The sequence below is a fragment of the Camelus ferus genome, chromosome 11, assembly GCF_009834535.1.
Source record: "Camelus ferus isolate YT-003-E chromosome 11, BCGSAC_Cfer_1.0, whole genome shotgun sequence".
Lineage (NCBI taxonomy): Eukaryota > Metazoa > Chordata > Mammalia > Artiodactyla > Camelidae > Camelus > Camelus ferus.
The window spans coordinates 34,065,366-34,093,204 of NC_045706.1; the positions used below are offsets into that span (position 1 = coordinate 34,065,366).

Consider the following 27,839-nt stretch of genomic DNA (forward strand, 5'->3'; position numbering starts at 1 on the left):
ACCCAGGAAGTGCTGGACTTTAGTCATAGGGCTAAACCAGCCATTGAGTGCAGGTTGCCAGCCCTAACAAAGATAGACCCAAACTACCTATGCTGTAGCCACTGGCCACATGTGGTTGTTGAACCTCTGAAACGTGGCCAGTCCAAACTGACAGCTGCTTATAAGTATAAATAAAATACAAACCACCTGACTTCAATTAAAAAATAAAATAAAATGCAAACCAGATTTTGAAGACTTTACTGTGAAAAAGAAGAATGTAAACTATCTCATTAATAGTTTTTATATTGACTACTTATTGAGATGATAATATGTGGGGAGTAATCACTTAAATAAAATACATTATTAAAATTAAATTTAAAAAAAAAGAGATAGTCCAGTGATCACTAAGTAGCCAGAATGGGAAGTATGCATGAAAGAATATTTCAAAATATTTATTTAGCTTTCTTACCAACAAAACCAACCCTTTGAAATATTTACTTTTTTATCCACACTTCCAGTGCCTGATATGTACTCCTGTCGTAGTAAATCTTCGCATAATAAATAATTAGATATTGTTTGGAAGGGGTATTCTTGGGAGTAACAGGGAATTATTTAACTACTAAAATGGCTTTAAAATGGCAATACCTCCTGAGAGACCAAAGAAAGGATTAAAGCTTTATAAACAGGTTACATTTAGCAATAGTTAGAAATAAAGGAAAACAAAAACAAAAAGCAAGCCCCCACTAAAAAAAAAAAAAAAAAAAAAAAAAAAGAGATAACCAGAAATACCAAAAACATGATTTTAATTAAATATTTTTTACCTATGTTCTATACGTACAAGCAAGAGGAGAGAATCTTCTATCAATGGATGCTCTTTACGAAGTCCTAAGTATCTTCTTCAGCTTCTGCCTATTTTCAGTTTACAACTATACAAATATAAATAGTATTTATTTAAATTCACATTTAATACAAACTTTCAGAAGTGTTTAAATGTAAAAGTCAAGACGTGGTAGTGAGGGGAGGAGCTTGTTTGTCTAAGAAGCTGCGGGAAATCACAGCAGAGCCTAAAACCTGGTATGCTTTCACTTTTGCCTTGTATAAGCTGTTTTTGCAGCAAGAGAGAGTACATGGTGGGGGGTGGTTACTGAACATTTTGTGGGGGGCGGGGCAAAATTCAAATCTACCTTACCAGCTTTGGTGGTAGACTTGGGTCTGCCCATGTCTACCTTCTCTAAGTGCCCTTGGTCTCTCAGAACCAAGCTAGACGTTTCTAAGGGCGGCCCCAGCTTTTTGTGAGTCACCTGTTTCTGAGGCAGTACTTCCAGGAATGGGAGTGCATAGGCCACCGAGATGCACATCAAGGAGAAAATAGAGAGGGGGTGATGCTCTCGTAATTCTTTCCTGATCAAAATGTTTTGACACCTGAGAAAGCAGATTATTTCAACCCAGTAAAATGGCAAACAAGTATATTCAAGCATTATAATTAGTTTGCCTTTTCTATGTGAATTCAAAATTGAAGTATTTCACAATGAAATGCCAATAAGCCGTGCAAAGATCTTCGAGGTAGTACCTTATTAAAGTCTGCACTCAGATGTGTATGCAAGCTGTCCCCGAATAGGCTCCTCTGAGAGCTGTAAAAAAAAGTTTATAAAAAAAATAGGATAAAATCTCTAGAATTATCAGTGGAGCTGGGGAGGTAATTTAGAGGCAGTGGTTGTGACATTGCAACAAAAGAGGCCATCTGCTAATTGATGGAAGGGGGTCAGCCTGTGGATAGGCATTTGTATTCACACACATTAATTACATTCATACTACCGAATTATACATTTGATACTTGAGCACGATCTCAACCTTTTGTCCTTTGCGTACACACCTACTTGCATATGTAACACACCATTGTATTTACTCTTAACCGTGTCCATCTTCCCAACTAGATTTTAAACATCCTTTAAGGTAGAATCATGAGATGCTCAAAGCCTGTAAATATATAAGCCTTACAAATCTAATAAATGAGAAGAGGAAACCCACCCAGTAAAGAGCCCAAGCAATATTTATAGCCTGCAGCTCTTAAGAACTTACTCAAACATCAATCTTTCTATTGCCTAGTACGTTCTCAGAACTGAGTTAGTGCTGTTCACTTTAGGCCACGATTTCATTTTCATTTTGAAAGTCTGCATTTTCGTGTTCACTCGTAACATCTTTCTGGACTATGTCTTGAATTTTGTCTGCAAGAGCACAAAGATTGGTTTTCCTGAGACCGTTAATCAAAGTGCTGTATGCGCCTCTCTTCCCATGATGTTGATACCAGTAACGGAGCAGCTGGACCTTCTGTTCAGCTGTGTCATGGAGATGGTCATTCTTAATCTCGTCTATTTTGGCTTCATGGATACCATTCTTCCGAACGAATTCTTTGACTTCAGTTATTTTCATCTGTCCAGCAATAGTAGTGATATATTTACTCAAGTCAACGTCTGAAAAATAGAGAATAGTCTCTGGAAATTTGTTTTCCTAAACAAAATTCCCATGACCGAAAATCATGTTTACTTCCCTTGACAGTAGTTAAGTCCTAGAAACCTAAAAGAGCTGATTGGGCGGAAAAACAAAAACAGAAAAAACCTTGAGTTCTAATCCGAACTCCCCCTGTGTCCCCAGGCGTTTGATTTAGGACCTGGGCAGGATACACAACATCTCTGTATCTTCTTTCCTCCTCTATAAAATAAAAGGGCTGGAAAAAGTCACCCATAACATCCCTTATGGATCTGATCATCAACAACCCACACATCTAAAAGGCGAGCAGAGAGTTTATGACCATCTTACCACTGGATCAGTCAAAGAACAGAAGCGAACAGAACTGAATAGAGTCATGAATGCTGTTTCAGAACTAGGTTACAACAATCATAACTGGGTCTACCATTCAGATTAGCCTCTACGTCAGTTCAGGCAGGAGTTCTATAATACGCCTAGCTGCTTGTGAAGGAAAATTTTCTTAAGTCTCAGGATGTAATGTCTTATTGCTACCTGATTTATTTTTAACCATGAGCATTACTTTTATACATTTAAGCAAACTGCCTAATAAACTCTTGATCATGAGCCAGAAGAACAGTAGCCTCAAGGACTAGCAAGACCCCACAATACGTCCCTGAAATTAGCAATGTCATTTTACACTAAAATTGGCCTGCTACTCCTAAGGAAGCCATCTCTATGAAGTAAAAGGATAAGAGCCTTACCTGTCAAATTCATTGGCATTATTTCCTGAGAAGAAAGAAAAAAAAGTGGAGGGAAGGAGAGAGATAAATAAAAATATATTTAGAATGCTCTAAATGTAATCTTCTAATTCTTCCTTTACACTGAAGGAAGTATGGTTACTTCATGTATAAAATTAACTAGACTAAGTGACTATGGAGGATTCTTTCACCATTCAAATTTTTATTCTGAAAGGTTCCAGCCTTCCCAGAAACTCAGGAATATTGGCTTTGCACACAGGCAAAGAACCTAAGGAATTCATGGAGTTGCTGAAATCACTCTCTGTAGGGACTCATGAAAATAAATATAATCAATATAATCACTCTGTAATATTCTTTACTGAAACTATTCTAATTTTCAACAGGAGAAAACAGTTTAAGTTGAAATTATTTTGTACCACATTGATTTAAAGAACCCTAAGTCCCACCGGGACAAATGAGAAAGTCATTATTTATCGGGTGAACTGGTGACTCTCTGCAGTGTATCTTTTGCTATTTGAAATGCTTTGATCCCATGTTGGGAAAAGATAAGGTGAGAGGTAAGATAGCAAGGGGCTAGAGAGAGTTGTGTTGTGCCTCTGCAGTGGACTTTAAGAGTTATCTCTGTCCCTGGGCTTGGAAGTCTCTCTGCGTTTCTCTTCCAGGATTAACACCAACATGGAACATGGAGGTTTGGCCATATCCTTTTTACAGCTCTCTTTGTGTAAGTGAGCATTTGTTGATAAGAATTTATTAATTCTCCTATTATTTGTATAGGAGCTTCTTACAAACTGGGTACCATATCTTAATTCATTTTTGATGCCCCTCTGAACCCATGCACACACAAACACAATAAATGTTTGTTTTTTTAAAAAGTAACAAGTGAAAAGGTGAATGACTACTTTCTCTATTTTTTTTTAAAGCTAATGCCCCTTTCAACACTTACAGTATGTGAGGCTATAGATTTCCGGTCACCATTCTCTTTACTCCTGCGCCATCTTTTCACCTCTGAAAGAGCCAAGAAATTTCTGTCAGACTCAGGTCTCAGCCTTGTAGGAAGCATGTGAGAACATACTCTCATACTAAGAGAAAATGTGAGAAGAAAGGAGAAATTAATTGAAACTTAAAGTGACCAATCACCATAAGAGGCAGACTTGTCCTGATTTTGAACATGCCATCCCACCGGATCAAGTGGTCTAGAGATATGTAACATCTTAATGGAGCCATCTATCTGATGGCCACACTAGCCTGGCTGAAGCTGGATTTTGACTTTGTATGGCCATCACCACCCTCACTCACCGGCTTGGAGTTGGGTAGCATGGCTACAGCAGGGCACAGATACCCTAGGCTTTGCGAAGTTGATACCAGTTTGCCATGGAGCAGCATTTAATACCCAGAAACTCAAGTACACACACTCACAAATAACTCAGACTCATATACACTTGAAGTCAGTATGAGATGGAAGAAAGAAATCTCTAAGTCTCCAAGCACAGTTAAAGTATTTAAAACACTGAGTGTATATTTTTAGCTAAACAACCTCTAAAGGCAAGACAACCTCTGTATCTTCAGCTGACCTGGAGAAACAGTGACTTGTTCCAACAGAAAAGGAAAACTTGGATGCTTCAGAGTTACTGAAAGTTGGCAACACCTTGTGTTGTATGAATGATCTAAAGGGATTTTTCTAGAGTAATTGTATTTATACCCAATTTGGGTTTACCTGCTGACTTTACTAAGTACCCCTTGCATAAAATGTATTGCCATAGTATTTTAAGTTAAAGTAGAGAAACAATAAAAAAAACAACAACAACAACATGGAGTCTGGACAAGTGAGAGGAGGCACAGAGAGGGATGAATTTATCATGTGTCCCCTGCAGTGCCTTTCCTGGGAATGCCCTTGCTTCTTGAGTTCTCTTTATGCATGGAATGATCTCAACGTATAGTGAAGAACAACTTCTGATTCTTGGCCAACTGGGCTGCTGCCTGAATGAAAATACCCTTCTTCATAGGGAGGATGGGAACACCCAATCAGTGCCCTCAAAGGGTTGCTCAAAAACAGTAGCTGCGAGATCACATCTTCTGTTCTTATCAGCCCTCAGCAGTGCATTTAGAGGCAGGAATTTAACACTGTAACAGAGCTGCCTGCCCGCTAGGAGCTTTCCTGTAGGTAGGAGACAGAGGGGAATTCTTGTGAACAACTACTTCCCAAGTTATTTCCACATGCAGTGTGAACAAAGTAAGAACTTACGCCTGTATATCAGTGCAGATATTGGAATGAGGATCAGGAGGGCCCACAAGCCGTGTAAGTATGATCTGGGTCCTGTGGATTGGAACATTGGACATGGTGTATGAAAGTAAGAAGACTTTAAGATTAAAACAGAGTACTCTCAGAAAATCAAAAGCGATTGGCTTTTCTTCGTGTTTTACAGTAGGGTTGGAAGAAAGGAGAATATGGCCATTAAAAGAGATAATAACCTTGGCATTTGGTGTTGCTGGTTGGTGTGCAGTTCTCAATGATTCCATGTTCACACCTAGAAAAAAAACACAGAAGGGATTCAAAAAGCCTGACAGACTGATTCCTTGATCTTCTGCAATGACACACTGTAAATCCAGGGCCATTGTATTCATTTTTGCTTCTCTGGCTAACGTATTCCCTCAAAGATTTCTAGATGAGCATCTAAGTTGGTATGAATCATAACCTAATTTGGATGTTTGGATGAAAAATATCTGAAAGAATGACTATGGTTTAAAACCTTGAGGTAAAGGAAAAGTTTTAAAATATCAACATGTAAGAAAAAGGATGAAATAGACACAAAAATAAACTTTAAGTTGGTAACACACTGTGCTCTTAAAATCATAAATTGCCAAAAGCAATTTCAAAACAGGGCTATAGAGCAGTAAAATGGCCAGATAATAACCCCTTCCCAGGCTACTTCTTAGCAAGTCTACCCAGCTGGCCCTTATAGGTGTCCCCTTTTAACATCAAGTGGTGATCAGGACACTGCAGAGGCCCCTGTGGGATCTTCTTCAGACAGCCGAAGACTGACAGATTGTCTGAATCACAGCCTGGCTCTGCCCACTTCCTAACCAGGTGAGCTTGGGCAAGTCCCTTAACCCCCATGAGCCTCTTTTCTCATCAATAACAAGGAAATATAACCTGTAATGAAAAGGAATATGAAAACGAATATATGTTCCTATATGACTAAAGTATTGTGCTGTACACCAGAAACTGACACAGCATCGTAAACTGACTGTACTTCAATGAAAAGTAAAAATAAAATAAATAACAAGGAAATAATAACACCTGTCTCAAAGGGTTAGGGTGAGAAGAAAAATCGAGACTGTGAAATTATTATTATCATCATCCTTATTTTCCTACATTAGTTCTTTCCCCCATCCCAACTTATGCGGTTATCATGAGGGCACTCTCAAACACTTGGGGCTAGGAGGGAGAGGCTAGATTAACTGCACATAATTTAACATTTTCTAGTAAATAAGAGATAAGACATTGTGTCCCTACTTTTCGAGTCTGTAAGTGAACTCCTAAAAATTTCCCAAGATGAGTTACATGTTGTTAAGGAGAGACACATGAATATAATCCTAAACATTTATACTTCTGCAAAACAATATCTTACAAAGCAAAATGTATTTTTACAACACATGTTACCCAATCTGATCTTCACTGAAATGAGGCTGATAGGACAAATGAATATTATTTGCATCCTATGAGTGAGGAAACTGAAACTCAGAGAGGTTAAGTGATCTGTTCAAAATCACCCAATTAATCAGAAGAAAAGTGAAATGTGCAACCAGGTTTTCTAACTTTGGGTCAAAACCAAGCTCTTTAACATGAAAGACAGGCCCTGGCTCCATCTCAAGTCTTTCCTACACTCCAGCCAGGTTCTCAGTTCTCCAGAGCTTCTTTTGTCTCTTTGCAGCTGCTGTTCCCCTGCCCAAAATGTCTTTTCCATCTGTGTACACCTGGTAAGTCTCTTTCTTTCTTTCCTTCAAGACTCTAGCCATTTGCCATAGCTTTACCCAGCTCCCCAGGTGGAGTTGAAAGGTTTTCCTACATAACTCATAACACCCTGAGCACAAGTCTCTTCTGGCCACGTGGTGTGGACACAAGAACCATTGCTTTTCTTGACACTCTCTGCCTCCAGCCTTAGACCTTGAATGCCAGACACATGTTTGCTCACATTGTTAGCCTGACCAGCCAGTACAGTATCAAGCACACGGGAGGTGTTCAGTAAATGTTTGGAGATCAAATGTTTGGATGAAGAAGTGGTTATCCAAGTTGCTTAGAGGCAAAGCAAGACTAGAATGCAAATTCTTGACTCTCAGCCAGTGTTGCCCCCCTTAGGAAATCATTATTTCTCAAGATATACCTAGCGTTTTAATCAGAGAAAGACTAAAACTTACGTGGTGCAAGGGTTACAGTGTTCGCATAGAGGAGTGTTACAAAAAAAGTTTGGTTTACATCTGCACTTGGTATTCTGGGTCCGGGTACAGTTTTTTTCCACTTCTAGGCCTAAAAAACCAATTTGCAGACTATTAATTAGAGCAGCTAGTTATCAAGGGACGATGAAAATGATGCAGAAGCTACATGGATTTCTGAGAGCCAGCACTTACATCAGCAGTCATGCGATCACACCTTTAGTGACACAACTAGTGTTTAAATCCAAAAGCCAACTCTGGGTTGGAAGAGTTGGAATCATTGAGCAGAGTTTTAAGTAGACGGACAATCCAGCAACCAAGACAGCCTGACCTTTGCTTAAACAGCTCCCCTGTTCTTCTGGTCTAGAGCCTGGCTGCTCACAAAGTATGCCTTAGGGACCAGGAACATTAGCATCACCCAGGAGCCTGTTAGAAATGCAGAATGTCAGGCCCTGATCCAGATTTAGTCAGTCAGACCGGTGCCAAAACTCTTACTTGAGGTTCTGATTTAATTGCTCCTGGCATTTTTCACAGCTTCCTGTGTGATTCTGATGTATAATCAGGGTTGCAAAACATTGCTTGAGAGCCTGAGTAGGGACAAGAAAAGATTTCTGTCCAGAGAGTTCCTGATGTCTGACAAAACCTGGAGTACTTCCGTTATATTTCAGTCTGAACCCTGGGCATAGGTTGGTATATCCATGAAAGTGCAGGTCCCCAGTTGGCATTTTGAGGACAAACCAGATCCCCAAAGAAGGGGGAGCGGCCCACCCGCCTCTCGGGTTTCTTTGTCCCTGTATCTGCAGGCTCCGAGCTCTTTCTGGCCAAGAACAGGAGCCGTTATATAAGCATAAATAAAGGCAGGGAAAACAAATGTCCCTGGGATTTTGATTGGAGCTGATGAACCCTGTTCACCATGTTTACGTTTAGTCATTCTCCCACATCTGGGAGAACTGCCTAGACTTGATCCATAAACGCGTAGGCCAGTGATTCACTCAATACCTGGACCTGCTCCACCGTGGCCAGCCCACTCCTGTCCCTCCTGTATGCCAGCAGCGCCAGAGTAGGCCCCAATTTCAGGCTGTATTATAAATGGTACTACATGGAGTGTCACGATTAGTCCCTTTCGATTGTTTTTTAACTTACCGTGTTCTCCATCACAAACGCTACATCTTCTGCATCTATCAGAATGATGGCTCTTGTCTGTGTACTCCTCCCGCTCTGAGCAGAGCACACATTTTGATTCACCCCCAGGGCTTGTACAGTCGCCATCTTTCCGTTTGCCTGCCCAAGAAAAAAAATCGAGCAAGTGTTTGAATGCAAGGTGGTCAGGCAACAGCCTGGGAAGCATGCCGGGATGATAATGAAACACTGCTAAAACAGGAGGGGTGGGGCTAAGCTAATGACATATAGATACAGTAAGGGAGAAGGTGGTTGTAAAACTCATGTGAAGAGACGGAATTTCTCCCAAGACGAAAGCTCAAAGAGTAACTGAGGGATATGCCTACAGAAATAGGATAATTAACAATAGGAGCGTATAAAAAAGAAGTTAGAATAACCAAAAGCACTGGAAGAGATGCCTTGCTCAACTTTTTGGGGAGGAGAGGAGAAGGTTGGTAAGTATATATTCACAGTAGAGAGGACCGCCACTGGCCACTGAGATTGATTATCTAAACAAATCTACTTGCTCTGACTTCTCATTTTACTTTTGAAAGTCCACAAATCCTGGCAAGGATAGTATTGTTTAAGGAAGAGGACATTTGAAGTTCTAAAGACTTTGGTCAAATTTTTAATAGCAACAATATCTTTAACAAAATACTTTGTCTCTCTAAGTCTCAATTCCTTCATGCACATAATGGAGATAATAATGCTGTTCTTGCATGGCTAACAGAGCTGCACAGGGCCTGCCTAGTAAATGCTCACAGTTCCCTTTTCTCTCCCCCGCTTTTTTTCCTATTCCTTTGCCATTAAAGAACAGAGTACATTTTCACGTGCAGGAATGACCATAGTTATTTTAAAAAATTATTATAAGGTTTGCTATCTTAATACACATAATTTTAAATCATATTCACAATTTCTTTAATTTAAAAATAAAATGAGTCATTGGATTGCTATTAGTAAGCATTATACAACAATGCCTTTTGGAAAATTCATTTATTTAAGAAGTGTTTATTAAATACCTATTGTGTGCCGGGAGCTTTGTAGAAACTGGAAATACTGCAGGAAATAAGACAAAGCCTCGGTGTCCAAAGACTACATTCTCAAGGTAGAAGCAGGCAATGCATAAATAAATACTGTAAGATGTCAAGTGATAAGTGCTGCGGGGAAAGCTAGTCTAGGACAAGGAGATAGAGAATGAAGATGAAAGAGATAGACAGCATAAGGGGACATCTAAGAGAAAAGCGTAACTAGTGGCTCTTAATTGCTACGTTATAGTTAATTGAAAAGAACAGACAAAGTGTAACGTGCCCCACTCGCTTGTACAGCAAAAATAATTTATGTTTTCTTTCTCAAGTACATGACTCTCTTAATAACGTCATAGCATTCTTTTGATTTATTTTTGCTTTTTAAAAGCAAATTTATTGTAACATTTCAGACAATTACTTTACATGACTGTTCAGAGAATAGTCTCATTTCAGATCCCATGACAACAATAACAAAAGGTTAGTAGGTTAGTATACAGAGAAAATGAAAGAAGGAAAATTGGAGATCTATATTAAATTTGAAAAAAAAATCCTCAGTAACAGTAGCTCCGTGCCATTCATGAGACATACGTTACAAAAGCATCACAAATACTCAGTTTCACTTAATCCACTACAGCATGTAGTTTTCATCTAGAAGAATGAAGGTAAAATGTATATGAACCCAGCAGCTCTATAACAATTCTTATAACGGTAACAATAAATGAGAATATTAACACCTATCAAGCCAAGCACTCTGCTAAACACTATTAGCATATTTCCATTTAATGTGCACAGCAATCATTAAAGGTCAGAACTATTGTTATTTCCTTTTTACTGTTAAAGAACGTGACTCAAAGAGATAAAAAATTAGCCCCAGGACATGAAGCTTGTAAGTAGCTAGGAGGACCAACCATCCCCGTTTGCCCAGAGTGTGGGACTTTTGGTGCTAAAATTGGGGAAGTCTCAGGCAAACCAGAATAAGTTGGTCATCCTGTAAGTATCAGATGGAGGATTTGAATCCAGCGTCTTATGCGAGAACTTGAGCTGTTAAACCCTTTTCAGTATCAGCTTGGTAAAGATTTCAGCTACCATGTTACAAACTAAGATAAAACTTTGGAAGTAGTTCCAAGTTCATCAAGTTTACATGCCAAGACTGGAGGCTCCCTGGGGTCGGGAGCTCTGTCCCTCTTCTCTTCCTTCATCTCAGTCCCAACAGCTCATCTGCTACACAGGAGAATCTATGCCCCGGGCCGTGATTTCTTCACTTGCTTTGCCTTTTGCTTTTTAACACGATCCTGTCACTCTCTCTGAAGTCAGGGCTTCCCTGTCTGCCTTCCAGGGATCTCTCTACTAGGGAATTATTTACTTGGTATGGCCACTCCGGGTGCCAGAAACCTAACTGCAAATGGCAAGTAGCATGCAGTTCAATACATTACAATATCTTTACATTTTCCCTAATTGAGAACTTTGTAAAGGATTAGTCATTGTGTCAGAGAGCCTTGACTGTCACCCAATATCCCTTTTCCCTTCTCCCATAGGAATAGAGTACTTATCAGGGGAAACGGCTGCCCTGAACCAAGACCACATCTCCTAGCATCCTTTGCATGGCCATGTGACTAAGTTCTGGCCAATGCGATGTTAGCAGAGGCATCCAGTGATACCTTCCAGGACTTCTCCTGAAGAGAGCCAGTGTGCAGTACTCTAATCTGCCCCACTTGCATGTACGACAAGAATAATATATGCTGTCTTTCCTAGGTATATGACTTTCTTAATGATTTCATAGCATTCTTTTTGATAAATACTTACTACATGAACAAATTATTAAATTTTAACATATATAAAATCTTAGCAAACAAAGGCAATAGTATGCCAACAGGAAAAAAGAAACAAATTGTGGAAACTCAGAACCAAATTTAAATACAGTGCATCAGGGCTCTATAACACTGGAGCAGTCTCTTTAAGAAAACCAAGTCAAAGTACGATTTTGATTGCTTGCCAGTGGAATTATACTAGTTTCTAAATGAATTGACCTCTTTAATGCAGAGTGTGCCTAGCACAATGCCTACGACATGCCAGGGATGTCATATCAGAGCTTCTTTCTTTCCTCCAACATATACAGCCTAAATTTATCAAAATATAAAAAAAGAGTGGTTGTTCTCTTGAAAGTAAGATTTTAAAATATATTTGTTTCCGAGTATAATAGTATATATACTCATTGTAGAAAATTTAGGAAAGTATAAAAAGCACCTATATGTCAACCACTCTGAGATATCATTTTGGTGCTTTCCTATGCATATAAATACACACATATATAGATGTATGTGTGTGTGTGTGTGTGTGTGTGTGTGTGTACACATAAAATATATGCAGTGTACCACAGAATTCTTCTTATTATGGTGATGTGACAAGGACTTTTTTTTTGATTAAAAAAATGTCAATTCACATAGGGGATCATTGTAAAAATACTGTAAACATTTCAGTTTATAAAGTATAACTGTATAATTATTTGCCACTCTTGTGGTGTAGAAACAACTTAATAAAATTCCAGCTTCTTTCTTACTTAAGTTACATTCAAAATGCATCCCCTATAATTTCTTGTTTCTCTTTCTCCTTTTTCCTGTCTTTCTTTCCTCCTCCTTCCTTCCCTCTTTTCTTTCTTCCTTTCTTTTTGGGGGAGAGAAAACTAAGACACCAATAATCTATACGAAAGGCTTTCAGATTTTTTTGATTTTCTCCATGTATTTTGCCTCCATCTAATTCATTAACAGTTTTTTCAGTAACTCAACTTTACTGAAATTCTCCAAAACATTCAAAATAATTTTCATAGAAATAAACTGTTTTTTTCTGTGTATGTTATATATTGATTTATGTAACATTTAATTAAATTACATATTAATATCACACCACCAACAAGCATAAACAGATTTGGAAGCAATGTGAATACTGATAGGCCTAAAACTCAGTAAGAGGGAACAGAAGTGGAAAGAGTGTTTAGCATGTGCTGGACACCATCCAGGATGCTTTAGAGATGGAGCAGAGAGAGTCAGTTATCCAGCCAGCAGAGTAGTTAGAAACCTCTTAAGGGAATTTACCTACATTGAGGCCTATATCAGAAATATATCAGAAAACATGACTTTGATTTATACATAATATTCCAGTCTTTGAACACTCTGAAGCTTACTTAATCTCACATCATTGGGTATCATAGTGAAATGCCATGCATACAATATTTTCTTTCATTTTTGACTATTTTCTTAAGACATTTTCCTATAAATCTATTACTGTATCAGTGGGTATAAATACTTCCAAATTTTTGACCCACCTATCCACATTTCTTTATTAAAAGGTTTTAACAATTTACGTTGAAGAGTAACATCTGAGAGTTCTTATCTCACAAGCAAACCCATCAGGGCTGAGATTGTTTCAAAAATGAGAATAAAACAAAGCAAAACAAAAAAAAAGCAAACTGACAAAAATTCTTGACAGTTTGATATGCAAAACATATTATCTTCATTGTAATTTGCCTTTTAGGTTTTAAAAATATGAGGAAAGGTCTCAATTCAGAGGACAAATAGATGGTGTTTAGCAAAGCCGGGAAGCCATTCTTATTCCCGTTTGGAGAACAGTAAATATAAATAGGCTTAAGTGCAAATGGGTTAGATTATGAGAGATATTCCCTAAGGGTTATTAAAATCTGCAGAGGAGGCCAAGGAAAACTGATGGAATCTTTTTATAAATCGGGCCCATGCCTGGTTAGCAGCTTGAGTGCTGGAAGCCTGGGAAACCAAACATGAAACCGACTACCGTCCTTTATGTTTCTATTCATCTATCTCGTATGCCCACATGTTCTTGTCCTTTAACTTCCTGTCTTCCTTCACAATGTAGCTGAGAGGTCCACATCTGTAGAAAATAGTAGTCAACTCCACCCCATGTTGAAAAAAAAAAAAGTCTGCACAGTTGCATTTTGCTTAGCTTCTAATTTGCCAGTGTTGGAAGGATTTCCGATCTGAAATTGGTTTGCATTTCAAAATACTGATTTTAAAAAATTGTTGGTTTTTGTTGCTTTTCTAGCTCATCTAGTTAATTTGGTTGCAAGATGCAAATGTATTTTGCAGGCTTCAGTGCTAGGGCAGATAGCTTTCTTAGAGACCTTCTGATTGAAGGGAAGTGCTGAGACACATGTCTTAAGGGTGGAAGTCCCTTGCTTTCAGAGCTCCACAATTATTTTGATATATTCTAACCAGTTCTGATGTGATAAGCTTTAATATGCACTAACAAGTCTTCTTTTGCTATTGAAATATGGTGCTAAATAAGTAAATCCTCTCATTTCGGAGATACAAATCATTTATAAATTAAATTTACTCACTCACAGCAAACAAGGGTGATAAAGATGAATTACGCTGGTCTTGGGAAAATAATGTCATATTTTTTTTCTTCCCAGTCATGCCGTAATGCAGGAGAAAGAAACACTGTAAAAATACTTGCTTCATTATTATATATGCTACTCCTCATTCTGATTTTCATTCTATTCGTTGGATTCTTTGGTATAACATACCAGGAGGACATGGCTGACAGCAATATGCATGCTCACGTTGCTGGCCTTCAGGGCACCTGTCCTCCCTTTCAGTAATATTCTTACTCATTTTCAGCGTCTCAGAGTCGACTTCAGTCCCTTGGGCATTATCACCTTTAGACGATGGTCCAGCCATGGAGGCAAATATCTGTGAAAGGAATGCATGAAGAGAATTTGATTGACTTCTGATCTAAGCAACTTAGTAAAGACTTGTGTCAGCTGCCCCCAAATGGCTGTATTTTATTTGCCACGCACAGGCAACATCGACTGACTTGCCTTTTGCCGACTTGCCTCCAAAAAAGCAGCAGCTCAGCTGCATGACAGTGCAGACCTCGGGTTCTCCACACTACCTGAGAAACAGCACCACGGACGGTAGGAGCCCGAGCCCTCGGCTCAAAAGGGAACACGACTCCCACTTTCCAGCCCTGTGGCGGGGGTGGGGGGACAGTCACTTAAATTCTCCATCTGTTATCTGTAAAGTGGAAGCAACCTCTTCTTCATAGGTTTGTTGTGATCATTGAATAACACACTTAAAGCTCTTAGCGCAACTCCTGGTGTGTAATAAACAGGTGCCCGGTTAGCAGTATTATTATTAATTATTATCATTGTTATTATCATGAAATTCCAGTGAGGGACAACATAGCAGGGTAGGAAAAAGCATGAAATTTCACAACGACCATGGTTTGAATCCCAGCTCTGCTGCCAACACTGACTTTAGGCAAGTTTTATAGCCTCACTGACCCTGAGTTCCCTGATCTGTAAGTGACAACAGTCCTTTCTGTCTTGAAGGGTTATCGTGAGGATAAAAAGTGATAATCTCTCCCAAACCGGGTACTTAGCTGATAGCATGTTTTTGTTTCTTCCCTTTCAATGCACAGCCACAGAATCTACAGTTTTGATGAAATCCTTCTTGGTTATCCAGCCATCCAATACACCCAATAGGATTTTCTTCACTTTTAGTCAGGAAAAAATGAACTTCTCTGAATAGAGAACTAATCTTTAATCTATTATTGGTTCCCTTTTTTCTGGAGGCAAAAGCCCATAGGTCTCAATGACATTGTGTCAAATTTATCTTAGTTATAGACTTGAGTTCCGTAGGAAAATCAGCCCCCTAAGTGTACAGAAGCATTTGAGGGTAATGTCTGTTTGATCTTTTTCTCAGTTTTCTTAAGCATTTATTGTTTGGTCTCTCTAAACATAAATTCAAATAATCTTTCATCTTACGTAGAATATGTAAAAATTTAAACTACTAGCTCTGAGGATTTTTTTCTCAAGGTCATTTGTCATAGTTTCATGGCATATGTTATTTTTTTTACTTTATGGTATAGTAATAACACTGGCATCTTCTGGGTCAAGGGAACTAAATACTCTACACGTATAAATTGCTGCCACCGGAGTCCCCGCCTCTGCCCTTTTAGCCCTTCCCCCTTTGCCACCAAAGCCTGTACCCCCTCTAGGGCACAAGATGCCATCAAACCTCCATGGAAGCAGGGATGAAGGAAATGTGGCTGCCACCTTTTCCTCCTGAGATGGATGTATTTAGAAATTCATTTCTAACTTCCAGACTTCCAGGAGGGAAAATGACACCAAAACACCAAGAGAATACCGAACTTGTCCAGGGTCACTCGTGAGCAGAAGGTAGAAAGCTAAGACTTGCCGAAGTCTCCTGACTTCTATTACCGTCCTGTTACAGTGTTCCTTCTCCTCCACCCAAGAGACAAGTGAACTCACCATAAAGTACAGCTTACGTTCTCTATACAAACAAGTCTATGTAGGGAACAACTGGCACTGGTACACAGATCAGAGGAAATATGCCTAAATATGCTGACTTCACCATCAACTACTGCCTCTTCAATCCAACAGACATTTCTTGGCACTTAAATATGTGCCAGGTTCTGTGAATACAAAGATGAGTAACGCTGATTGTAATTGAAAATGAATGTTAAGTTTCCAAAAGCAGATTTCCACATGGGAGTGTGATTTGTAATATATTAATCGTTGGGGATTTTTTTAACATTATATTTGTACAACTCTCACTTTTTTATTGAATTATAGTATTTTTACAATGTTGTGTTAGTTTCTGGTATATAGCCTGGTGATTCAGTTATACATATGTATATTCTTTTTCATATTCTTATTATAGATTATTACAAGATGACTCACTTTTAAAAATTTGAATCTACGATCTTTTTCTAAGACATAATAAGTAGCTTTGAACAAAAAATATTTTTTAGTATAAATTTCTGTTTTCAGGATGACAGTTTCCACTTTTACTTTCTCTACAGAAGGTCATCCTGTCATCCTGTTCATATTTGTCCCTCTTCTAGATCAGAGAATCAATATCTAAGGAACAGTAACTGAAGTGGGCACTTTAGGAAATAATCATGTGGTTGTAATCATACCAAAGGGTTAGTTGCTAAGATGGGAAGGGCTTTCAAATGAAAATCATTCACTTTTTAGGATCCTTTAATCCATTACTAACTTTGTTCTATTTGACAGTCAGGGATCAAATATACTAACCATGTAACATTCCAGACATTGCCTGCACATGAAAAGTCTTGAATGAACGTAAAAATCTCTCTGTAGCCGAAGAGATCAGTAAGTCCTGTTTGCAACAGATAATGGAAAACCGAATCTAAGCAACCAGACTGAGTAGGAGCAATTCCTTTCTGCGATCAGCCACCTCCATTGCTGTGAAGAGGGGGTTAACAGTGAGATATCACTTGTTCTCCTTCCAGTTCAATTCTGGTTTCTCACCCAAAACTAAAGAAAATGACACAGAGTTAAACTCAAAGTCTTACAGTGATTGGGCTAGCCAAAACTGACATGTCAAAGGCACTCAAAGTTGATACAGCATTGTGTGTGTGTGTGTGTGTGTGTGTGTGTGTGTGTCCCCTGCAGCTATGGGGCCTATCCTCCCTGGGATGCTAATCTCCTCCAACATTCATGCGACAAATTATAAGCAGGAACCACAATTCCTGGTTGAAAGAACCCAGCGTTCAGAGAGGCAGCACATTTTGCTTTTTTAAAGATTTTAATTAAAAAAAATTTTTTTTACATTTTTGAATTGTTAGATTAGTGCTATTTCTAAAAAAACCTGTGCACATAGTCAATCTTCCAGAGCTGTCTAAAAGAAATGTACTTTCCAATTCATCTTGTTTTAGTTTTGAGGTTCTGACTGGAAATCAAAACCTACTGTCCAGAAGGCATTCAGAATTTGAGACCCGTGAATCCTGGAGCAGAGCAGTGAAAGACACAAGGATCACTGGCCCTGAAGCAGATACCAGCACCACCTCATCTCACATTTGATCACACCTGTTTCAGAGGTGAATTTCTGGGAACATTTCCTACTTAGTTCAGCATCGAAGAATTATGTCAAGTATGAAAAAAAGAAAAATGGGTCTGCAGAGCAGGTTGTAACTGTTAACATGATGTGATGTAAGCTGCTTGTATTTTTTTAAGTTTTTGCATTAGCTCAAGCTTGCAGTATGCAAAGATTTAACCCAAACTTTCCAGGCAGAAACTGGGGTGTTTTTGACTGTGACAAGGCAGGAAACCCACAAAGAACAAAGTGATCAGAATGCTCAAAACATTTTTTTTTCAAAAAAGCAGAAAAGGCCAAAAAACGAGTTAAATCAAAGATGTGAAATGTGGATAAATTAAACCAAACGGGGGGAAAAAGGAATAAAATTAATTTTAAATCTCCATCATAATTAATAATAAAAACTCACAGAGACCTCAGTTTTATATTCAGCTGGGAACAGTATTAGCTAAAACAGTTATGAGTTATTTAAATAAGCAAGTACTTTGCTGAGTACCTACTATGTGCCAGACAGATGCTTGGGAACAGAGCAGTAAACAGATGAAGACTCAGCTCTCACAGAGTTTATATGTGAATGATGTATATTAGTTGGGGTTCTCCAGAGAAGAGGACCAACAGTGAGTGGGTGTGTGTGTGTATATATATATATGTGTGTGTGTATATACGTGTGTGTGTATATATATGTGTATATGTGGAGAGAGAGATTAATTCACTTTAAGGAATTGGCTCACACAACTACAAAGGTTTGGCAAGTCCAAAATCTTGCTGATGGGGTAGACCAGTAGTCTGGGGAGTCAGGGAAGAGTTGCAGTTCAAGTCCAAAGGCAGTCTGCAGGCAGATGAGCTTCTTCTTTGGGGGACTTCAGCCTTTATTCTATGAAGGCCTTCAGTTGATTGAATGAGGCCCATTCACATTATGGAGAGCATCTAATTTACTCAAAGTCTATCCATTTAAATGTTCAACTCATCCAAAACAAACAAACACAACCTTCACAGAAACATCCAGAATCATGTTTGAGTAACTATCTGGGTGCCATGGTCCAGTCATGTTGACACATATGATTAAGCATCACATGGACAGAAGTGATGATGAGACAGAGAAAAAGGCAATATGTCAAGGAGGAATTAATGCTATTTAAAAGAATAAAGCAAGCTTAGGGGCATGGAGTTTGAGGGGTGAGGCAGTGCTGCTTTATAAAGAGTGGTCTGGGAAGGCCACTGAATAAGACGACATTTGGGCAGTGACCTGATGCAAGCTGGATGACTATCCTGGAAGGGCTTTCCAGATGGGTCACACCCAGGGGAACTTGGCTTTGCCAAAATGGGGAAGTACCTGAGGTCCTCAGTAAAACATCACTAGCAGCTAGCTGTTGAGAGAAATAAGATCAATATTTCCTGAACCACACAAGTAATTAACATTCTGACTGTTGAAGCCATTGTGGGATCACATGGCCAATCATAACCACAGAAACTGCAAGCTCGTAGAATTCTGGAGCATCAAAGCAGAAAGGACCATATGAGCATCTGCTCAGCTTCAATATAGATCTTAAAAATGGACCTCCTTGGGTCTTTCATGATCTACAGAATTTTTTTAAATTGAACTATAGTTGATTTACAATGTTGTGTTAATTTCTGGTGTACAGCATAGTGACTGAGTTATATATATTCTTTTTCATGTTCTTTCCCACTATAGGTTATTGCAAGGTAATGAATATAGTTATAGAAAACAAACTTACAGTTACCAAAGGGGAAAGGAGAGGAGGGCTAAATGAAGAGTTTGGGATTAGCAGATACCAACTACTATATATAAAATAGATAAACAACAAGATCTTACTGCATATCTACGGGATTTTAATATTTCCTGAAAATCAGAAATTTGCTTTTCTCTCTCCTTCTGAATCATTCATGAAAATGTTAAGTAAGAAAACCAAGCCCTAGAGTCATTTGCCCATCCTCTCATGACATTTGCCTGGCTTATCACCTCATGGTCTTCACAATAAACCTGCGCATCAGGAATTACTGCTGTCTTGCCTTATAGCTGAGGAAGCAGAGCAGAGAGCATGTCAAATGACTTGTCCCATAGCCCTTAGGTAGGGCTGGCTAAGGGAGGACTCAGCACATCCGGCCAAAGTCTGGGCTCAGTTTCAGGTTTATCAATTAGTTTCCTAGTTAACTTTCTCCATTTAGGCACGCAAACAACTCGAGTTGTTTTCAGACAATTGTTGGCAAGGCGCTTCAGTGTTAATTATACAATGAACCTTCAAAACAAATGCATGTTGAGGGTGGAGGGAGTCTGGTAGGAATTTTCTGAAAGCCAGAAGTCAGTCTCAAGCCCTCTGGTCTGAGAAAGCTGCAGCTGGACTGTCCCGGCTGGGGTTCTGGCTGGAAGGGAAATTTCTCAGCCCTGGTCTTGAGAAGAAGGGGAGTTTAGGTTTCCCTTCCCCCAATGTGGGTGCTGAGTTTCTGATTACAGCCACAATACCCACTGGGAGTGCAGTCTCCTGCAGGGATGGGGATTTGCCGACCACAAATCCTGGGAACCAGAAGTCTTCCTGTTCTGGAATCTTTGTATTTGCTCTCTTTGAAACTCTCAGAAACAGGGTAACATGAGATTCTGTCCCTTGTATCGGATGATGAGAAACTGAAAAGAACGGTTGGATTTTTATTAATTATCTGCGTCCATGATGAATCACTTTTCATAGCCAACCTGGTTACTACATAGAAGAAATGAAGCAGAAGAGGCCAGAAATATCTCCATATTTGGAGATAGGGCCTTTAAAGGGGAAATTAGTTAAAAGAGGTCCCTGGGTGGGCCCTAATCCCAATGGCTGGTGTTCCTATAAGAAGAGGAAATTAGGATACAAAGAGACAGAGGGAAGACGATGTGAAGACACAAGGAGAAGGCCATACAAGTCAAGGAGAGAGGCGTGGAGTGGACCATTCCCTCAGTATCCTCAGAAGGAACCAAACTTGCTGACATCTTGATCTCAGACTTCTAGCCTCCAGAAGAGAGAAAATAAATTTCTGTTTTTAAGCCACACAGTGTGTGGTACTTTGTTACCACAACCACAGGAAACTAATACAGGCCCAAAACACTGTCTGCTGATTTCCTCAGATCCTGGATTTGAGGGAGGTCAGGGGTGCATACACACTGGGGAAATCCCTCGCAGCTGAGCACAAGGATTTCCCACCCTGAACTATCACTGAGCTAAACAGACAAGAGATTTCAAATTGTCTTCTGAACCGGCATCACCAGTGACCAACAGGAGTCTGAACTTCTTCCCAGTCTTCCAGGCCCCACTGGGGACTGAAATCTCACTGTCCTCTACTGCCCGGGACACAGCTAGAGGGACAGACTGGTTCTGCTCATTCACTTTTTAGACTTTTAGTTACTTTCCAACACTTTAGGAAAAAGAAATTCTAAAAAGACCATCAACAGTCTACCATTTCTGGCTGCATAATGCATCTCTAATATATTTGTGTAAAAAGGAAGGAGATAGTAATGGTATTTTGTAGCATGTACGTTATTGAAAAACTGAAATAAAAGTAAATAAAATAAAATTTTCTCCATGAAAGAGATAAGTGAATGTTCCATTCATTCTTATTTTTTTGTTCCAAACTTGTAAATAAAAATACACAAGGTAATCTTATTCCGGCAATGTCTTCTTTCTTTCTTAAGGCCAGTTTCTGGGAAGATCAGAAGAGAGATAGTTGAGGTAATGGGAGTAAGTGACTGGTTAGACCCCTGACTGAATCCAGCAATATGTAAAATAAAATGAGGGTCTGTTTCTGTTTTGTAAGTAAGTTCATGTGTGTGTGTGTGTGTGTGTGTGTGTGTGTGTGTGTTTTAGATTCCACAAATGAGTCATATCGTATGGTATGTTTCTTTCTCACAGACACAGAAAACAAACTTATGGTTACCAGTGGGGGAAGAGGGTGGGAAGGGATAAATTGGGAGTTCTAGATTTGCAGATACTATTATACATAAAATAGATAAACAACAAGTTTATACTGTATAGCATAGGAAACTATATTCAATATCTTGTAGTAACTTATGGTGAAAAAGAATATGAAAATGAATATATGTATGTTCATGTATGACCGAAGTGTTGTGCTGTACACCAGAAATTGGCACAACATTGTAAAATAACTATACTTCAATAAAAATAGTTTAAAAAAAAAGGAAAAAAAATAAAATGAGGGAACTAGAGAATTCCATCTGGGGTTAGGTTTGGATTTTAGTGCTAGAGTTAGAAAAATAGTTCTCAAAACCCTGAAAGACATCAGAATTTTGCAGGGATGCATTAAAAGTAAAGAATGTTTTGATCTCAACACAGACATAAAGAATCAGGATCTCTGAGAATGGGGCCCTCCTTATGATTCTCTTCTGCCCTGGTATTTCGACGCGCACCCTAGCTGAAGACCAGCTAGGCTGAAGGAAGCAGAATCTGGGGTTAGCAGGCTACTACATTTACACGTGAGAAGATAAAAACGTTACAGACTAACTGCATCTGTGCTCTGCACGTGAAAATCCGAATCTGACTTTTCAGGGAGAAATAATGACCCTTCCCAAAATAAGCCTGAAAAAAAGAGAAATCATCTTTGGTGGAGGAAGTGGGTAGTGGAAGGGCTACCAAGTTGTAGACTAAAACCCTAGAGTTCTTAAATGCCCTGAGGGGTCGTAGGCGTAACACAGGAGTAAAGCATCCAGGTGGAATAGTCAACAAAGTGTAGGAGGGGCTGGTCAAAATGGAGAGGTCCCCTGGACCAAAGGGGCAGCTATCTGATCCAGGCAAGTGGGGGCCAGGTGGCATGTGGGCTCAGATCTTCTATTTTTCAAGAGAGACCAAAATCCTCCAACATTTAAGTAGTGGCAGCTAATATTAAAAATACATACATGCAGAGGAGATATAGCTCAGTGGTAGAGCACATGCTTAGCATGCATGAGGACCTGGATTCAATCCCTAGTACCCCCATTAAATACATACATACATACATACATAATCTGAATCACCCCCCACCCCCAAAAAATACTTGCCTACATACATACTGTATATGTCAATACGATTCAAGGTAAACAAAACATAGTCTGGGGCAGTGTAGACTCAATTTTTAAACTCAGGCCTAAATCTATTCAGACATGCATGTGAAAAAAAAACAACAGCCTACCAGAAACAAGGATCCATTTGTGAGGATGGCTAAAAACAAAAGGTCAATCCTTGGCAGGGTCAAGTGCCTTTCGCCACAAGTTCTCTGAGTTCTTTTTCTCTCTCTCTCATTCTCTTCCCTCTCTTTTTTCCCAGATCTCTGACCTCAGAAATCCAAAGCATTGGGAGAAGGGTATAGCTCAGTGGTAGAGCACATGCTTAGCACACACAAGGTCCTGGGTTCATTCCCCAGTACTGCCATTAAAAATAAGTAAACCTAATTACCTACCCCCCCCCAAAAAAAAACCCAAAATAAATAAATAAATAACATGAAATTAAAAAAAAAAGAAATCAAAAGCACTGATGTTTCCCACACCTCACTTCTTTATGGCCTCCCAGAGCACAGAGGTGAATAAGTCTTATGCATCCTTTGACTAAAGTCATTAATGACTCCAAAGCAAAGTTTACTCTTATTTTCCAAGTTATTCCCGGCTCACAGCTTAACAAAACCTATATACAGTAGGCTTGCTTGCCTTGCTGGGCAGAGTACATCTGCCAATTGAATTTGTAGTCAGATTTGCTAATTTACAAGACTGGCCTTACTCAAAATGCACAATTTCATGCAAAAGTCACTTTCATCCGCCGCTCGGATGTGGGGCCAGGTGTCCAAAAGAGCAATGGTTGCTCTTCCTAAGTACCCAGAGATGGGGATGGCTCGGTTGCACAAAAGCTCATTTCAAAGTGGGATCAAAGGGAGAACTAGCCCATTTCCTTCCAGGGAAGGTGAAGTTAATAATCTTGCAGTCATCAGCTTTCTAATTTGGGCTTTACTACTCATACTCTCACTTCAAAGAAAACAAAAGTAGGCGAGTACACTTGAATTATTTGTTCCTGTTCAAGACTGAAATGAAGATACTTAATGATGTCAGGAGTCCAGCTACATTAAAAGCTAAAAATATCTTATTTTATTTCATTTCGTTTATTTATTCATTTTACTTCTCTCATTTTAAAACTAGGATCTTCCAGATAATGAAAATGGGCTTACTATGTAGTTAAATGCTGTTTTCCCACTTTTGCAAATAGATGCACACACCTTTAGCAAAAAGAAAACAATACAATAAATTAAGGTACTTACAGTGGTCTTACAAATAATTTTTGGCATAAGATATATATGTTATTATCTTCATATTATTATTATTTTTCATCATAAGTAAATAATTTTTCAGTACCTATTATGAAGCATGTGCTCATTTAAGGGACTTTTGGAACCCACGATAATTTACCAAAAGGTGTTTAACTCACTAGGGGTTTTTACTAGGGGATTTCCTTATTCAGGTTTTTAATCATCTCTTAGAAAATGATCATTCTGTCCAGTCGGCAGCTGTGGTATAATGATCTGCTTCCCTAAAGCATGGTAGTAGCCTTCAGAGAGATGCCTTTGAAATACTGACACTTCCACTATTAAGAACTATTCTGAAGTGAATTACTTGTCTAGTGTCCCAAAGAAACCTACTTAGAGACAACATCCAATTGTTCTTTGCCTTTATTTCATATTTTCCCTTCTCTAAACTCACTGCAAGAATAAACAGTTCTTTTTCTAAATTAAACTTGAATTTGCCACTAAGGGTGATAATTGTATTAGGGAGATGGACAATAGAAGATTTTTCATTCATCTGATTGTAGCTAGTTGTGGAGACCCCGAGGATTTCTACATACCAATTTTACTTTTGCCTCCCAATCCTGCCATCATTTATAAATTTGTGTTTTTCCATCCTGATTGTTAATGTTTTAAATTACATTTCATAATTTTCTTTTATTCATAAGACTTTTCAAGTCCTTTGTGATATAACGACAACTTGTTAAAAACAAAAAAACGGAAACACTGCAACCTAGTTCATCTTTCTTAGGCTGGTTTAAGGAAACTTATTAAATTGTAAATTTAACAACTGTTCTTTACTTTCTCCCTGAAACTCTTCTGTATGATTACTGGCTCCTTTTTCAACTGCCCTCTCCTTTCCCTCGACTATGATTTTGAGAACCACTCTGAGAAATAAAGAAGAAAATGGCTACCTAGTCATTGCCTAACCATAGACCTAGACAGTACAAGACAAGGCTGTAAGGACCATGTGCTATGAAAAGCAGCAGCAGGCGCGCTCACAGCTACTTCTCACACATATTTCTAAAGGAAGTTTGACTCTTTTTTCCGTATCCTTTAGATGTTTGTGAATTGCTTTGGGATTTCAAACTTACCTATTTTTGGTGCCATGGAAATGACACCCAGAAACTAGGGGAGAAAAAAACTAATTCCAAGAGGGAAGAAAGAAGCGAAGAGAAGCAAAGAGGTAAAGGATGAGATATTTGCTGGCTGTAGATCACATTAGAGACAAGAGGACTAGAGGAAGAGAGGCAAATAGAAAATATAGTAGCTACTTCCCATCTACTTCCAGCCCACTGACATGATTAAACCACATTTGCCTCTGGGTTCCATATCACTAGCACTCCTGCCTCTGTTTTATTTATTATTGCAACTAGTGAGTAAGCATTACTAAGTGCAAAGTCATAAAAGCAGTCATTTTCTGGAGACACACAAGGTGACTTAACGGTGTGGAAACTTCTTCAAGAATAGAGGCATGGTGGGGGGGAGGGTGTAGCTCAAGTGGTAGAGCTCATGCTTAGCATGCACAAGGTCGTGGGTTCAATCCTTAGTACCTCCATTAAAATAAACCTAATTACTGCCACCCCAATCTCAGAAAGAAAAAAAGAACATAAAATAATTTTTAAAAAATAAAATATTAAAAAAACAGTAAGAGGCATGATGTTGGGCCAGAGATGGGTGCAAGGCAGGATTCTGTGTAACTAAATTTAAGGGTCATATTAGAAAAGAGATATAGAGAATATACTATAAAATGTAAATGGTGGTTATCTAGGTGATAGGGTTATGTCAGATATTTACATGTCTGTACTGATAAATTTTATTTAATCTTTAATTTCTTAGGTCATATATCATATATAGCAATAATAAACAAATTATGGTAAGCATATATTATAGATACTATTATATATATAATAAGTAAATGTATGTATATATATGCATATATGTGTATGAATATGTGTGCATTCTTTTGGAAAAGCTGAGTTTCCTTGATGCTTTAAACATGCACATCAGGTAAAAATCCTATGGTATAAAAGTTAACGAGTAGCTCTGAGCTTTGACAATTTTGCTACACTTACTAATACTTTTGTCCCAAGAACTGAGAGATTCTCAAATCAACCAACACTGTAATAAGGCAGTGGTTAATCATAAGGAAGAGAAGAGTGTGGCTGTATACATGTTCTCAACTTCGAATCTGAAATTTTCTTTAAGGAAATTTCTAAAGGAGCCCAAATAGTGTACATTACTTCTGAAGGAACCAGGGAGAATTACTTAAGCTTCCTGAACCCCATTTCGCCAGCTGTAAAATGGAGAGGAGAACGTCTTCCTTACTGCGCAGCAGAACTGACTGAGATCACATCTGTAAACGCTCCTACTGTAGTACGTGGTCCTTTGGTGGGGACCGACAAAATAAGAATCCATTGAATTTCAGAGAATTCGGAACTCAAATGAACCTCTCGATGCCAAGTGTCTGCGATTAGCCATCATCAAGCTGGCATTTCTGAGACAGAGACTCTCCAAAAGAGGTGGCTGCTGCTTGGATCTGTAGGCCAAGGACAGGCTTCCTGGCGCATGCGCGGAGGCAGCAGTACCAACGCCAGAGCAGTGAGGCCAAGGTTCCCTCCTGCCCCGGAGTTCAGCAAGCGATGAAACATTACAAGAAAAAAAAAAAAGCCACACCTGAGATAGTGACTCACAGTCTTAGGAGAGGGGTTCCCGGAAGGGAAACAAAAGTTTCTTTTTCTGTGTCGTGATAAGAAGATAAACAAGTCTCTTCAGCCCTGAGACAAACTTTTCAAGAAAGAAACGGTGCAGTCCAAAGCCTCAGGTTTAATCACTGCCTCCGGGCTGATTTATTCCCCAAATTTGGAAACTGTTGGAAAACTCGTATATCAGTTCACAGAGAGCGCTGGTTCTCACCGTCCCGCGGCGCACACGGCCACCCGCACAGAAGCGGACCTTTGGCGTGACATGTAAGGACCTGTCCAGAAGATCCCCTCCTGTCGCCTGCCGGCCTCCCTATCCAGCGACCCCCAGACTTCCCAGGCCCCTGCCGGCCCCTCGCGCCCACCCCTCTCCGCCTCTGACAGCGTCCCGGGGGATCATCCGGAGCTGTTCCTCCGGCCGTGTGGGGTCGCCGCTTCGCATCCAACCCCCAGAAAAGTGAGGTTCCCGGTTTCCTGAGACCCGGCCCTCAGGGGAAGTCCTAGCAGTCCCGGGAGCCGGCCTGTCAAAGGCCGGCTGAGCCCGGACGCCCACACGGGCATCCCCTCGCCGTGCCCGGAGCGCGTCCCTCACCCGTCCCACTGCACCAGTCCCCGGAGCGCAGCCGGGAGAGGCCCCTGCCCCGGCAGGAGAGGACTCACCAGAAGCAGGAGGACCCAGATCCCGGACATGGCTGGGGAGCAATCGCCGAAGTGAAGGAGCCTCTCAAACAACCAGCAGAGCCGGTCACACACTCGAGGAGAAGTGACAGCCCCGCCTGTCCCCTCCCTCCCCTCCAGCCAAGCCCAGGAGTGGGTTCCCTGCCAGGACCCGCCCCGGGGCGCTCGCGCAGTCACACAAGAGCCGCTTCCCTTTCTCCAGAAGCGTCTGTGAGCATCTGCGGGTGGCTCTTCCGGGAGACCCGAAAAGAGGCCTAAAGAAATGTCCCCGGGGCCGGGGCGGAGGATGGAGGGTGGTGGCGGAGGAAGCTTTGGGGGGAACGCCGAGGTGGGGGAGGGCGCCTTTGATTCAGCAAGTCGGCCTGTGCGCTGGGGGCGGGGTGTAGAGCGGGGAGCGGGGCAGGAGTCAGGGTTTGTTGCACAAATGGGCATTCCCCACTGGGGGCG

General features: G+C 39.9%; 1 protein-coding gene across 2 annotated transcripts; it reads right to left on the reverse strand.

The window, feature by feature from the left end:
* Positions 1–397: 397 nt before the first annotated feature.
* FAS (Fas cell surface death receptor) lies at positions 398–27,839 on the reverse strand. 2 transcript variants are annotated; one of them, XM_032491360.1, is made up of 9 exons: positions 27,375–27,839; positions 14,370–14,535; positions 8,778–8,915; positions 7,620–7,728; positions 5,673–5,728; positions 5,446–5,517; positions 4,147–4,208; positions 3,207–3,231; positions 398–2,450 (listed from the first exon to the last, which is right to left on the reverse strand). In XM_032491360.1, the coding sequence occupies exons 1-9, from the start codon at positions 27,822–27,824 to the stop codon at positions 2,119–2,121; spliced, it is 1,410 nt and encodes a 469-aa protein (XP_032347251.1). In that variant the 5' UTR covers positions 27,825–27,839; the 3' UTR covers positions 398–2,118. The 2 variants fall into 2 exon arrangements, with proteins under 2 accessions (XP_032347251.1, XP_032347252.1); XM_032491361.1 differs by lacking the exon at positions 5,446–5,517.